Source organism: Tyto alba, unplaced genomic scaffold (genome assembly GCF_018691265.1).
Source record: "Tyto alba isolate M040663 unplaced genomic scaffold, T.alba_DEE_v4.0 Super-Scaffold_3, whole genome shotgun sequence".
Classification (NCBI taxonomy): domain Eukaryota; kingdom Metazoa; phylum Chordata; class Aves; order Strigiformes; family Tytonidae; genus Tyto; species Tyto alba.
Genome location: NW_024881304.1, coordinates 3903456 through 3918306, shown reverse-complemented (window position 1 = coordinate 3918306; position 14851 = coordinate 3903456). Strand labels below are relative to the sequence as shown.

Below are 14851 nucleotides of genomic sequence, written 5' to 3'. Positions count from 1 at the left end.
TGTTCCGGACATACCCTCAAACTGAAAGAAATCCCCAAAGCTCTCCCTGAACAGGACACGCCATACTGCACCGGGGCTGGCTGGGAGACAGTGACGTTCCTTACAGCATCCTGGATGGTATCTCATTTTAATTTTGTGGCTAAAACAGTGTTGATATCGCACTGATCTTATTTTCTGTTTTCCCTCAATGAATTCCTTCTCTGTTCTTGTGCTTTTTACAGTTTTGGTGATAAGAACAAGTACAGCTGTCCTTGATTTCACAGTTGTCCAAAAAGCAGGATGAAAATTTACTGTCAATTCAGCATACAACTCCACTGTACCTACCGCTTCCCTCAAACTAACAGTTCATATGCAATGAACAAGTTTTACCACCTGAAGTCATAACCCACCACACATGCAAATACTGCCAATCAGTGCCTCCAAAACTGCTTTGCTTTCTCCTTTAGTAAATGCCCATCTGTCATCAGGGCATCTAGTCACTCTGCCTGGGCCTTCCAGATCTTGTGTTTTGACATGGGTGGCAAGCACAAGGTTGCTTTAGGTATGTGTCTGCCCACCCACAGGCCCATTTGAAAAAAAAAAAAAAAGAAAAAGGAAAAAAAAAAATCAGTCTACATTGGAATTGATCAGGGTTTAAAAGCAATTGAGTAATTTTTCCTTTTTTTCAAGAGGGATTGTTTTTCATTTGTTTGAAATTCAAAAGCCTTACCCATTTAGGTAAGTTTCACCTTTACATTTTCCAAGGTAACACAAGGTAAATATGCCAAAGCAAACACATTACTGCTTTCAGGGAACAATACATCACACACAGCTAATCTCATCGCAGGAACATGTAAGCCACTTCCAGCTGACCCATGACCCTCGTCTCACAAACCCAGATTTTACAAAGCCACTTGATTTCATATGTTCAATTCCCACTGTTTACATTAAAAAGCCTATACTACCTCACTCAAAGGTAGACATTAATGTCCTTTAGATTACTTGAAAAGCCTCAACTTTAAAATCTAAGAGAAAGACTCAGATGACAAAGAAATTTGTGTCTTCAACATGCCTCACCTGGACAGGTCTATGCTGTGGGTCTGCATATACCAGGGTAACTTCCATGAGCCGATCTCTCCTCAAGGGCAGTGGAAGGGTTAAGTAACAGAAGGGATCAAAGGTCACAGAAACTTTGGAGCATTTGGGACAAACAAGGGTAGATTTGAAAAGGCCATGAAAAATATCCACAATGATAGAATCATTCCTCAGCCTATGATTCTCCCAGGCCTCTTTTGCCACCTCCTATAAAAAGAAAAAAAAATTCTAAGTTATTTCTTGCAAACTCTTCCATACTATGGCGAGCACAGGGATAAAAGAAAACTCAGAAAATTGAGTCATGGGTAATTTTCACAGAAAGGGGGGTTTACCAGTGTGTCCAGCATAACACACTAGGATCTTTTCTCTGTGAAACTACGGTTTTGCACCACATCAAATCTAATACATCTATTTTAGCTGAGCTGCTCAGTCAGGTATTCCTTGGTGCACACAATGCCACAAGAATGAATGGAGCCAAGGGGAAACTGACAGGTCACACGCTGCTCTTCAGGGCACAAAGCTGCTACCAAAATATGCTCCACTCCCCTCCATGAGGAATGGACTGCTGCCCTCTGCTTTTGAAAGACAACTGCGCTTACAGCTTCTGAGAAAAAAAGTAGAGTTCATTCTTCTTGGAAAATGGTGGTCTGTGTCTCAGAAAGTAAGTATAAAGGGCAATAAATCACAATCCCTTGAAGATTTTCACAATACAACTTCTAAACTCCTCACCTAAGGGCATCTGATAACTGGCATTTGTCCATTCAATGCAATCAGAGGCTCTTCTTAGCATGAGACTTTCAGTTTATGGTACAATACCATATATTGTATATCAAGTGAAATAAGTGCCATAGGTACACTCACGCTGCAATACTACTGTCACTAACCAGGATGCTGCGATGGGAACAGAGTAATAAGCTCCAACAACTGCAGTGATACGGATTCAAGGCAGAAACACACGTACATCTCCTACATCTGGGGAAGGAAGTACCTAAATAAAATGAAGGTATGCTGGACACCTTTCCATCCCACAATTATCAGCATTTTTTGAGAGAAAAAAAATAATTAAATGTACTACTTCTTGTGGTGTTGCCACATGCACTGTATTATGCAAGAAAAGGCAAAAAGACATGAAATTATTACCCGTTAAGAGGAAAAAACAAACCAGTCACATACACTTCCTAAAAATAAATATTGCATCTAGCTTTTAGAGGCTCCTACAGCATTTTTCCACCTAATATATTTACTCAGGACCCTGCATTTGTCAGTATGTTGCAGTTGTTTGTAACGTGACAAGAGGTAAAAGCCTGATCAGGGGAGCGTGAGTTCACTCAGGGAAAGGCATTTCACTATTATGTTTCTCATTTTAATGTAAGCATGGTGTCTGCCAACTTCAGAGGAACAAAGAAGTGTCTGTAAGGGGCTCACATATCAGTGTTGACTGGGAAATAGGGGGTAGAGAAAAGGCATGGAGCAAAATGAACAGAAGAGACTTTTCAGGCCTCTGTCAGGAAAATGGCATAGGAGAATTACTTTTCTCTATTTAGGTGTAGTGGGTAACTCAAGCCCAAGGGTGTTTAAATTCAATTTAAATTAAATAAAATGTGAAGGTGCTTTAGTATCAGCGTACCCATTTCCACAGCACCAGAAAGGAGAAAAATCAAGTTAAGCTGCTTCAGCAGATGCAGGTAGTTACCAAACACTAGGAATTCAGGAAGATCCATGGTTGTATCAAGTCACTTATACCTTGTGTACTGAGTTTGTGTGGCAGGGTTTTGGGCAGCAGGGGAGGAGGCCACAGAGGTGGCCTCTGTGAGAAGCTTCTCAAATCTGCCCCGGCTCCAGGTCGGACCCACCTCTGGCCAGGATCAAGCCAGTTAGAGACAGTGGCTGTGCCTCTGTGAGAACATATTTAAGAAAGGGAACCTGACAGCAGGTTGGGGGACTGGGGAGGAAAAGGTATGAGAGGCACACCTATGCAAACACAGAGGTCAGTGGAAAGAAGAAGAGGAAAAAGGGGAGGTGTGCTGGAGCAGAGCACCCCCTGTATCTTGTGGTGAGACAGCAGCAGCTGTCCCCCGCCACCGCCCATGGAAGTCCACGGTGGAGCAGAGGCAACCTGAAGCGTGTGGAGGAGACACACAGGAGCAAGCATCTGCACCTGAAGGAGGCCTGGACTCTGAGGGGAGATGCAGCTACCACTGTTGAAGTTCAGCGCTGGGAGGACTCTATCAAATGGGGGTGATCCACATGGGAATGGCTGTGGCCCACGGGGAGGACTCACACCAGAGACGGTTCATGGAGGACTGTCTCCAGTGAGAGGGGAGCACATGGAGCAGGGGACAAATGTGCAGTGTTCACCCCACCTCCCGAGGAAGAAGGAGCAGCAAGCTGACTGTAACCTCCAACTCTTACCTCCTGTACCACTGGGTGGGAGGAGGTAGAGAGACTGGGAGCAGAGCTGAGCTCGGGAATAGGGGAAAGGTTGTTTTTTGGATGTGGTGGCACTTCTCACCGTCCGACCTTGTCTTTTAAGTGTTGTTTTTGTTAGTGGTTGAATTAAAAAGTGATGTTCTTTTTCTTCCCCTAACAAGTCTGTCTTTTGCCCTTGCCCATAACCATAATGTCATCCCTCCCTGTCCTTATCTCAATTCTTAAGCCTTTAGCTTCATTTTCTCCTTCCCAGCACTGAGGGGGAAGGGGTGAGTGAACAGCTGCATGGTATTCAGTTGCCCTCTGAGCTCAAACCACACCACCTTGGTTCTCTCCTTGTCTTGACCAATGCTTTCACGCACCCTATTCAGCCCAGTTTTAAATCTAGCTCATGGATTACATTTCTCTTAGAGGCCATGAGGGACCACATATAAGAAGTCTGTCCGAAAAGCTCATTTGATTTGACACTCTGCTGTCTACCAGTGGGACACCAGAATGGCTGCTTGCAACCCCGTCCCCAAGGCACATGTTCAGACCCTTATTTCAGGGGCACCCTGGCATCTCCACGTGAGAACACTGCAAGTAACATCCAAGTCCACATGCAACTATGATGGCCTGCACAGTAAGCACTCTCCTCAAACTGATGTTAAAAGCTGCTGCTCCGTCTCTCTGGATGAAGAAGGTAAGCCTGAGTAGGCAAGAGGAAAGGTTATGGTAGTAACTACAGCCTACTTTTATGTAGCTGTTATGTCACAAGATCAACTTCCTTCCTTTCCACTACAAAACCACATCAGTATTATATCTTAAGCACATCTTCCTGCACACCAGTACAAGAACAAACTGTAAGACAAAGCAACAGCAGTGCGCTGCAAGGTATCATGAAGAGTCAGCTGGGTCATAAAGCATGACAAGGTTCTCCCCTCCCAGCTACACTGCTTTGTAGGGAAGATGATTCTGTGGCCCGTGAGCAGGAAGGCTGAGAAGTGTCACAAAACCCAGTTAAACTCCCTCTGAAACACTACTTGCCCTACCCTCAAGGAAAGGCCACCATACCGAATCAGGTCTGCCATTGGCATCCTTCAGCTCCAAGTAAGGCTTCTTCTTCACTCTGTTCAAATCCTCATGCAAGCCATCTAAAAGAAAAGCCAACAGCTCCTGCGAATCTTGCTGCTGGTATCCTGAAAACTGAGGAGCAAATCTGCCAACCTGCGTCTGAAACACAGAAGCAAGAGTCAGAAGGGAGTGAGCATTACCTATGTGTAAAAGACAGGAACAAAAACGCTTATGTCCTGGCTTTTGCAGAGGTCAACTCCATGTTATCTTATGTTAGCAGTAGACCACAGTGAACTAGATGCTAATGCAGTAAGGGTGCCAAAATAATTTCCCCAATTTTTTTTTTTCCTCTAGCACTGAGACAGAACAATGCATTTAGTGCTGTGATGCTAGAAATTTAAGTTATCGATATTAATTTAGGAACCTGCAAACAACCAATACACAAAACCTATCTGCCTGATGCATTTTGTACTCTTAATTTCTCTTTCAAAAACCTACAGTTCACACAATTCAGATTTGCTGTAAGGCAGCACCTTGAAGGTGGTGGACTGTAAGACTTCTGCAAGCATTTTCAGATACTTATGAATAACATTTTCTGATACTTATGAACTAACAAAACTGACTTGAAATTAAGATTTAAATCCTTGCCACAGTAGTATCTTAACTATTCTAAAGAAAAATAACAGCGTGAGTTAGTGAGAGCCAAAAACAGCACAGCCATATACAACCTCTTATTTCCTAAGTGCTATCTCACAACACTGCCATTTAGTGTTCCTGCTTCTAACAAAAAAAAAAAAAAAAAAAAAAAAACAACAAAAAAACAAAACAGAAAGAAAAAGAAAAGGGTCCTACAGGAAAACCAACAATTAGTTGAAGGAGTGGTCAAGCTGTAGTAACCATCACTAGTTCTTATAAATACAAAGAGTCCAACAGACTTGCAGAATTATGCTTAGTACGTTTTAACCACTCAAGATGACAACTGCAAGGGAGCCCAAACTGAAGGGCCATTTATATTATAGAAAACACGGTCACTACATCAGCTACAATTGTTAAAAAAATAAAAAGTGATACTGTACTAGAAAATAAAGAGTAATCCCTATTCCAGTCCTAAACAAGAACAGCCCACATTAAGACACTTTTATTGATGTCCACTATAGATTCACATATTTCCTCTGATAGTTTACAGAACAACTGTTAATAGTGGCAGATGATATGCCAGCAACTCCAAATCACATAAATTAAACATCATCTTGTTGTTTCAGAAATACCTCTACAGAAGACAGATTTCTGTAGTCCATCAGACTTTTGCTCCAGGTCTCAAAAGCATATACCCTCAACTTTCAAGACTGTACCATGTAAAACCTAAGCAGCAACAGGATGCACATTTACTTTAATATCAGGTAATTGCTTATGTCATGCATTTGGGATGATGTCCTTCCTCAACGTGCTGAGACTGACCTACAGAAGCAAACACTTACTGTTCCCTGGATGCTTTAATTACCTTGTTCTGCCCTGGAGCATCTTTGCATTATATTTAAAACAAACGACATAGTTACAATTTCTAGGGTTTCATATGTAACTGCTACATTGCAGTACTGCAGCTGAAAGCAGCTCTTGACATTGAAGCACTGGGAATATTACCTCAATAAATAATGTTATAGACAAGGGGATGCATTTTGCTCTCCACTTTGTAATTTATATTTTTAAATTTATAACCTGCACACCTTTTATCACTGATTAAAGTCTGCAGCTGGCAAATCACATGACCTTGCCTAGTTTTGTAGCAAAGGCCATTTTGATGCATCTGTAAACAGCTCTCAGGCTGTAAAGTCATTTACTAAGTAAGGCATTTGACATTAAAGAGCAGTAACCAATTTTGGAGTATGACGCTACTCACTGGCAAGTTCCTCCCTGTACCCTGAAAAGCATTTACATAAAATGTGAAACAACCCTGAAGCAATTTTGTCATTACTGCTTTCATAACACCAAAATATGTGAAAGGCATATTAGCTTTCACTGTTTCTTCTATCAAAGAGCTGTACTACAAGAACATGGAATACTTACTTTAAACATACGTGGGGCCACATGTGACTGTCTCCCAGACCAAATCTGTTTAATGAGCTCTGCATAGGCTTCTGCAATTTCTCCTCTCATCCCCAGTGGATTGTTCTGATTTATTTCAGCTTCATATTTATCTTCCAGAAAATAGTCAGTCAGAGGAGGGGTATTGCTCAGACACTGAAAAAGCATTAAGAAAATTAATTTACAGCACAGGAAAATAAAACTGCACAAAAATGAAGTAACAAACTCAGGTTTCACATCAGAATTTGTACTAAGCTATTAACAAAACTGGTGAGACTCAATCTGAGTACATATTAAATATAAAAAAAAAAACAAACCAAAACAAAACAAAACAAAAAAAAAAAAACATTGGGAGGGTGGAACAGCTCATTTCTGAAACATGGTTTCTCTTTGCAGATGCCACACTGGCTTCTCTCCTACACAATGAATTTGCCCACAAGTGTAAACCTCCTATCTGAAACAGTTTCTACTGGTTTATCTAGCTTAAGGCATAAGGCTTGGTGGTCTGCAGCTCCTTGGTTCTCCTTCAGACATTTCTTAAAAACTGACATCACATTTATCACTTTCCATTCCTTCGGTGCAGAATAATTTTAAGCATTCATTTAAAGTTACTGTATTTAATAGTTCAGACAAGCAAAGAGCAAGCAACCTTTTTAAAAAAGAAACAAAACAAACAAAAACCAACAAAACCACACACAGACTTTTGGAAGGAAGATATCTGCTCTTGGTATTATGTCCCTCCACATTTTCTTAATTTGTTCTGTAACTTCCACTGACACTTCAAGTAGAGTCTCTTGGTATAATGCTGAAGTCTGTTACAAAACCAAGCCTGCAAGTGCCAGAAAAGTTTACAATCACAGCCCTGCCAATACTCATCAAATCTAATAATTAATGTACGTTTACCTGTTTTCCCACACGTTACTGGTGTGGTAGGGTAGGCTACCTTACTGATATATAGAAATCTGCACAGAACAGGTCAGGAAGGTCTTTAGAGATGTCACCTCAATGTTCTCAAGTCTACACGTCATATCTACTCTATAACCTTGAAAACCTAATACAAGCAACATAAGGAATAAGAGGTCCTTGTTCATCCTTAAGCTGAAACACAAGCTATACTTTGTCCTGCAAAGAACCACATGCCATTAAAAAAAATCCCCATCAAAAAGCTAGCAAAGTTTAAAGGCAGGAAGGATACTACTCCATATCTACTCTCCTATTTGCATACTTGTAAGTTTATCATGGTAATGATTTAATACATCCTGGGGAATCACCATAAACCTCAGGACACAAGTACAACTAGCACAGGAAGTAGTTTCCCTAATTCAGTAAAAGACTCAAAGCTTATAGCAAGAAGTGACACTCAGATAAGTAAGACAAGACTTGGATATATGAACAGAGAGCCAAGTCCAACATTATGATCAAAACTACTAGGACATCAAGGCATTGTAGTATCAATAAAACATTAAACTGGGCTCTTTCTGATTGCCTGAAATTTCAGGACCTGTAGCAGATGCCTGTACAGTGCTTCACCAACTAGGTGTAGGTACAAAGATCTCCCAGCAGCTATACATGGCAAATCTCGAGAGTCAGGAAAGTGTATTCCTGCCCTTTAGCCAACCTCACTTTCAGTGCCTTGATGTGTACCTTGTGGAATTTATTTCCTGTCAAATTTTTCCAGTTTCCAAGTGTTTGTGTCTTTCTGAAGGCAAGTGACATTAAAGTGCTCATAGACTGCTATCATTTGACACCAGTTTCTCACTGGGAGACTTGCTGACAAAATTTCAAGAATTTCCAAAAACTAAGGCAGAAGTCTGAATTTAAGACTGCTGTCTAGGAAGTTAAAGCCTAGTGGAAAATACAAGAAATAAATTAATTGTTCCGCAACATGACTAGTTTGCATGCAAAATTATGATTGAAATATCTTTGGATTAAGTTACTTTGATAATCAAAATTAATTTTAAAAGTTATCTCTTAGCTATAAAGTTCACGAAAACATAACGTGGTTTAAGGTTACCATGATACAGCTGCAAATAAAGTCGTGTCAAACAAAAAGGCAAGGCGGTCCAAGTTTATTGTGGTATCTTGAATACCACATGCATAATGCATTATAGTTATTTTAAGACCTGTTCTAGCTTTCAAAGTAACCAGAGAGTGACAGAAGTCATTACATAGCATGTAATAGCACTTGTGCCACACTAGAAGTTTGCCCATTGCTTCAATCAAAGCTGATATAAGTTGGCTCGTATTTTGTTTAAATTCCTTAGCAAACTACTATCCCTAACAAGTTTCTGCATTTTTTGCAATGAACCAAATAAACCTAAGAGATTACATTAAATAAGTATAGTAATAATTATTCGTTTTGCATAACCTGTAGTGGTTATGCAACCTTTCCACTCCATACAATCACACTGAACCCTTCCCTATGGCTTTTTACACTCTTAATTTTTCAAGTCTTTAAACGTAGACCCCAGAATTGTGTGCCTACCCATGTCGTTTATCCTACACACACAAGTTAAAGTGTCCTCCATGTCAGGCCATTTTTGCCAGAGCACAGCATTAGGACCTTACGTTAAGTTAGGCGTATGTTTAGTACAACTTCCCCCATAGCCTTTTCAGAAGCCATGTATTTCAGATCCAGTCCTTCATACTGTACTGTGTTTTACAGTACTAACATGCTACACATAGGCCAGTGTAAATATGAAGTGAATTCTTAGTTTGGTTGGGTGAGGTTTTTTTGTGTTGTTTTTTGTGGGTTTTTTTTGTTGTTGTTGTTGTTTTTTTTTCATTCCAAATGCAGTCTTCTCACTGAATCACATTAAAACATGCTTTTCTTTCCACAGATTTTAATCCACAATCTCTGTGAGACTGCTCTTTTATTTAATTCTAAAGAGGGCTCTTTCCAATTCTTACCTGTAATGAAGAATTCATGAAGCAGGTATTTCCAAGGTTACTTAGTCCACAGAGTCCAGGCTGTGATAGGGAAACACTGTCCCTGCAGTTGTAAGAGTTACAGACAAATCCAGAACCTCTGGAAAAAAGACAACACAGTGAACTCCACAGTGAGTTTACTGATTCTAAATACTCTTAAAGAGTCACATCAAATACGAGTCAAAAAGAAATTGTTTACCCAGCCTACGTATTCCTGCTGCTTCAGAGTAGCTAATATACTGCACCTTCCTGGTATTCAGTAAGTGCTAACTTTGGAAACATTAATCGTTACACAGTCTATTATTAATTTATGGCTCATAACACATTAATTTTCCCTGCCTACAGTACAGAGCACACTATCCTAATGCAGTAAGACTCTATATGATATATTGTAAGAGCTAATAAGAAAATTATAATCTCTACCTGGAATGGCTTCTACCACACTGGCAGATGGAGACAAGAATATAATCCCTTCCCTCATATCCCAATCCAATCAAAATCAGGCAGTGCCCTAGTAGTTAGTAAGCTCTAAAACATGCGCTACTTTTGCAAGCAAGCAAGAAACAGCAGAACATAGTGACTTCAAAAGCAAAGTTTGATAAACAGGTACACAAAAGTAGCAGAACTCCTCATAGGGCACCATCACACTCGTTTTCTATACAGGCAAGGATGCACAGGAGAATTCATTCACATGAAGGATGAAGAAACATAAAGAACATTCCTGCTCTTACCCCCTGCCCAGGTGGGAGGTGTTCAGTCCATAGGAGTTACTGCTATCACCGTTAGTAATAACAGAAGTGGCAGACACTGAGGAATAAGAACTGGCTGATGATTTTGAAGAGGTAGTAAAGTTTCTGCTAGTTGCAGTGCTTGATCTGGGAAAAAGGAAAAAGAAGTAGAAACAGTGCTACTACTACTTTTTTCACCCGCAGTCCCACCTCCCACAAAAATCCAAGGACTTGCCACAGTACAGTTAGTTCCCCCACATAGAATTTACTGCTTTGATCTGTGTGATCACACTTCCAAACACTTGTCTGGAACAGAAACATCAGACAAAAGTATCAGAAGCAGGAGTAACAATTCTTGCTTAAAGCAAAATCGGGGTCCCAGACTAACAGAAGTAGGCAATTTGGATGGTGTGAGTGACAGGGAAGAAAGCTTTAAGTTTATGAGTAAACCACCTTGAAACAAGCAAGCAAAAAAAAAAAAAAAAATCCCAATCTTAAAACTACAAAATCCTAACCCCATTTTAAAAAGCAACAAAGTCGGTCCTTCCCTACCTGAAACTCAGAGCACCCACTCAAACAGAACGTTAATTAGTAAGAAGATAAGCAGGGTGGGCACAAAATTGTTACCGAGATTAGCTGATACAACTACATTGTTGTACAACTACAACTTGGAGGCAAGACACACCGCTATGAACATGTGGCATGCATAGCAAGCCTCAGCATTTTGAGACTGGAGATACTGAAATGGATTTACAGAGTTTATAAGCCTCAAGCCTATCTGGTTGTAAATTCCAGGCTATTCCACACTACTACTCCTTGGTCTGGAAAAGAACCAGAACAGTGTTACAAAAGATCAACAAGGCACTAAAATTCAGAAGTGTTCTGTCATAGACAGCTTTGGCTCCATGAAAAAGCAAAACCACAAAATAGTACTACATAAATAGGCTTAAAGAAACTATTGTTAATACTAATGAATTTCTCTATAGCAACAGCTAACTGGGAAATGGTCTATTCTCTCCATCTCTGACTGAATAAACATGCAAAACCAAATCTAAGAAGGTGCAGGACACCAACAGCCACACAACAGTGGCTAATACACCCAAAGCTGAGCAGAGCACTAGCAAAGGACAGTGCCCTCAAGCTTTAGCTTGTTCTTGTATCTCTTTTAATGTGACCCTGGTTCTTAAATGATACCAACTAAAAATGTATATTCATAGCTCAGAGGCTACTAAGAAAATAGTCTTGGAAAACCTCTAAAGGCAAAAACTAAAACACAAAGAACAAGCCATAATGGTCAAGAGGAGGCAGAACAGCTGGGCAGCCTTACCAGTGTGGAAATACAACAGCAGTAAAATAAATACAGGAGGAAACAAGTTATGACAGGAGCTTCCAGATGAAAATACAAACCCCGAATGCAGTCAAAACCTGAAGTATGCTTAAAAAAAAAGCAGCCACCAATCAGCACAACCAAAAATTATACTGGAAAGTATACTAGAAAGAATGAGCAGATCTATTGAAATAACCAAGGCAATCATTTCTGGGACAATACACAACCTGGTCATTACATGCTGGAGGTGGAACTTCAAGACTACCTGGGCACAAAGATAAGATCAGTGAGACAACAAGAGAATCTAGCCTAAACAACAATTATCAGACTCACGTTCCACACTGTGAGAGCTTCAAGGGTCAAGAATAAAATAATTAAGCTAACAAGTTTGAAGAAGTAGTGAGTTATCTAGAAGCAATGAAGGGCAATCTAGAACATGCTAGACTTGAAAATGTAGCATCTCCGCTTCACATGTTTGATCCTAGTGAGAGAAGAAAGTAAAACATTCAGAAAATAGTATGAAGAAAATCTAGTTGGGAGAAAAGATAAGGAGGACGACCTCAAGTGCTTTCGAAATTTCCAATAGAAGCATAGAGGCCAGACATAATCAAGAGTCAGATGGTAACTGAAGAGTTCCAAGAAGTACTTCAATAGTATCCTATGCACACAAAAAAAGCTAAGAACTATGGGGGAAGATAAAAAATGGATCAGAAATCAGATATAAGATAAGTCATGGAGTGGGGAAAGGTCTACCTGCAAAGTCATCAAGGATCCTGAGAAAATTACTGTTACAAAACTGGGAGGATCGTGTAAGAAGTAAAACAAGGAAAGAGAAGCCAACAGCTTTCTATGTGTGGACCAAGAAAAAAAAAAAAAATCAAATACACTTGAGATTAAAATTTTAAGCACTCTCACATTTTACAGGTTATTCATCTATCTGTAGTAACTGAAGAAAGACTGAGGATTTACTAAGCACAGCAGCTCCCCCTCATTTCACGAGACGGTCACAAAGGTAGCTATGATTCCAGGTGAAAGGCACAGATAGCAGCTAAGAAAAATGTTTTTCACCAAAAGCTTCCCATTTTAAGCCCAGGAAGCTACTGCTAATGACCCCACAATACTGTAGGCTCTTGAGGAGACTGCCTCATTTGCACACAGAGATGGCAACAGAAGTCCTGGGTCCCGAGTACTTATCCCCAATGCCCCAAAAAGCATTTCAGATGCAGACTTTGACCAGTCAAAGCCATCTGTCCCCTCCAGTACCATCTCTCACAGTATGTAACTTCTGCTTCCTTGAAAACAGAGGCCCCAAGACCTTGCTCTGAAGCAAGAGAAAAACATTACTTCCTCTTTGAAGTTCATGACTTAGAACCTACCAAAATGCTCTGGCCCACTCAGTGGGTTACCACTGAAACTACTTTCAGTTTGCTCTTTGTAGGCACAACAGACAGTGGACTGGAAGGTGCCAAGCTCCTGAAGCTTCCCTTTGATCACCACTGTAAAGTTTCTGACAGAGATAAACACGTTCAGTTACATTTCATCAACAAAATCTATACAGGAGTAAATTTATAGCAAAGAAATATTTCATCTAGCCATGCAACAGTTCAGGGATTTAAGAAAACAATTTCAGAGGTCTGAAGATGAGACTGTGTGGTATGACTATGGAACCAGTCTTCCTGCTTAAGCACAATTTCAGCCTCTCAAGGTAAGTCCTGAGTTGTTATACCTCTTCTTGAAAAAACTACCATCATGGTTTCACAGTGGCCAGCAATAGCCAATCCAGCAGACCACAAATAAACTGTTCCAATGATCAATAACCCTTAAAGTCAGAAAAAACTTGCATTTCATTTGCAGCATATCTGGCTTCATTATCTGGACACTGGTTTGTGCTCATCTCCATCTGCTTCCTGTACAGTTCCTTCTTTAACTGCACTTTCTCAGAAGCTTATAAGTGTTAAAATCAACTTTTAAATTTCTTACTGACTTTAACTTCTAAGTCTTCTAGAACAAAAATCATTTGCTAATTATTCAACAATTCACTTGGCACCTTCTGAAACCTCTCATTAGGCTACCTTTCAAATTTTTTGACCTCACAGGACACGATCACTCTACATGCAGTTTATCAGTGTGTTAGTTTTCAAAAAAGTCTCATGATGCACACTCAGCACTTCCCTACTGAACCACAGAGGTTCTTTGCTTTTGCCTCAAGGTAGCAACAGGAGCTCGCATTCAGGGGACTGAATGAGGACTGGAATCACATTCCAATAGCATGTATTTCAGGCTCATGTTCTTTATCCCCATATACACAACTTCATGCTGCACAATACTGACACACGTTGCCCCCACCTGCCAACTAAAGCCAGCCATTTCACATCTTGCCACACAACATTTCAAAACCCCACACAATGGCAAGCAAGGAGAAATTTGGAGACTAGACCATAATGAAGACAAAGTTAGATTAATCTAGTATGGAAACGGTGAGGCCATATGGTTGATAAGTAAAAAAACTGCTAAGTTGAACAGCTTGAAAAAAAAATATTGTAAAAGGCTTTCAAATGGAAAACAACATTAAAAATACTGACAAAAAGTTTTTGTCAAAGGAAGAAAAGCTAGAACTGCAGAGACCATAATGGTTTCTCATTTAGAAAAATCTTACATGCAAAAGCCTCCATAACTTATCTTACATACTGAATGATACTCTGAAAGCATGGCATCTGCTGCACACTCAAGCACTTTAAAGTCATGTAATACAGATCTGCCCACAAAATATTTAGCCCAGTTGCTGAAGGGGTTCTCTGAAACGATGAGCACACAAGTAACTGGGGAAAGGAGACAAGTTTTAAATATGTAAGGGCATGTAATTATGGTATTATGTACCTACAAAATACATATCAACCACCCAAGTCTTAAAATTGTACAGTAATTTCTGGCATGTAGTATCACTGAATATTGTATGAGGTTGAACAGATACCTAAATCAAGACAGTAGTTGAGAAAAGCCTTATGTGTTACCAGATGGGAGAACTAAGCAACAAATCTTCAACGTTTTTACTGAGGACAGTAGAAGTCCACCAACTATACAGTGCCATCAGTAAGTATGAGTGTGGGAAGAGGAAACAGCAAGGAAATTCTAGTAGCAACCAAAGAACCAAAAGGTATTTTCTTGCCGTTAATCACAAAGGGAGGCATACAGCTACTAGTCACATGCCAAATATAGCTTCACTCCTGTT

At 40.1% G+C, this 14851-nt stretch overlaps 1 protein-coding gene across 3 annotated transcripts in view; it reads right to left on the bottom strand.

Annotated features, from left to right (window-relative positions):
• USP4 (ubiquitin specific peptidase 4) overlaps positions 1–14851 on the bottom strand; it is a 51440-nt gene that overhangs the window by 21208 nt on the left and 15381 nt on the right. For 2 of the 3 annotated variants that reach the window (XM_032984347.2, XM_042799738.1), the window contains exons 7-11: positions 10299–10442; positions 9550–9667; positions 6622–6795; positions 4558–4716; positions 1057–1281 (exon numbers count right to left, since the gene is read on the bottom strand). In XM_032984347.2, the coding sequence (XP_032840238.2) occupies positions 1057–1281; positions 4558–4716; positions 6622–6795; positions 9550–9667; positions 10299–10442 (820 nt within the window). The remainder of the gene's footprint in view (positions 1–1056; positions 1282–4557; positions 4717–6621; positions 6796–9549; positions 9668–10298; positions 10443–14851) is intronic. The other variant, XM_032984348.2, reaches the window with a different exon arrangement.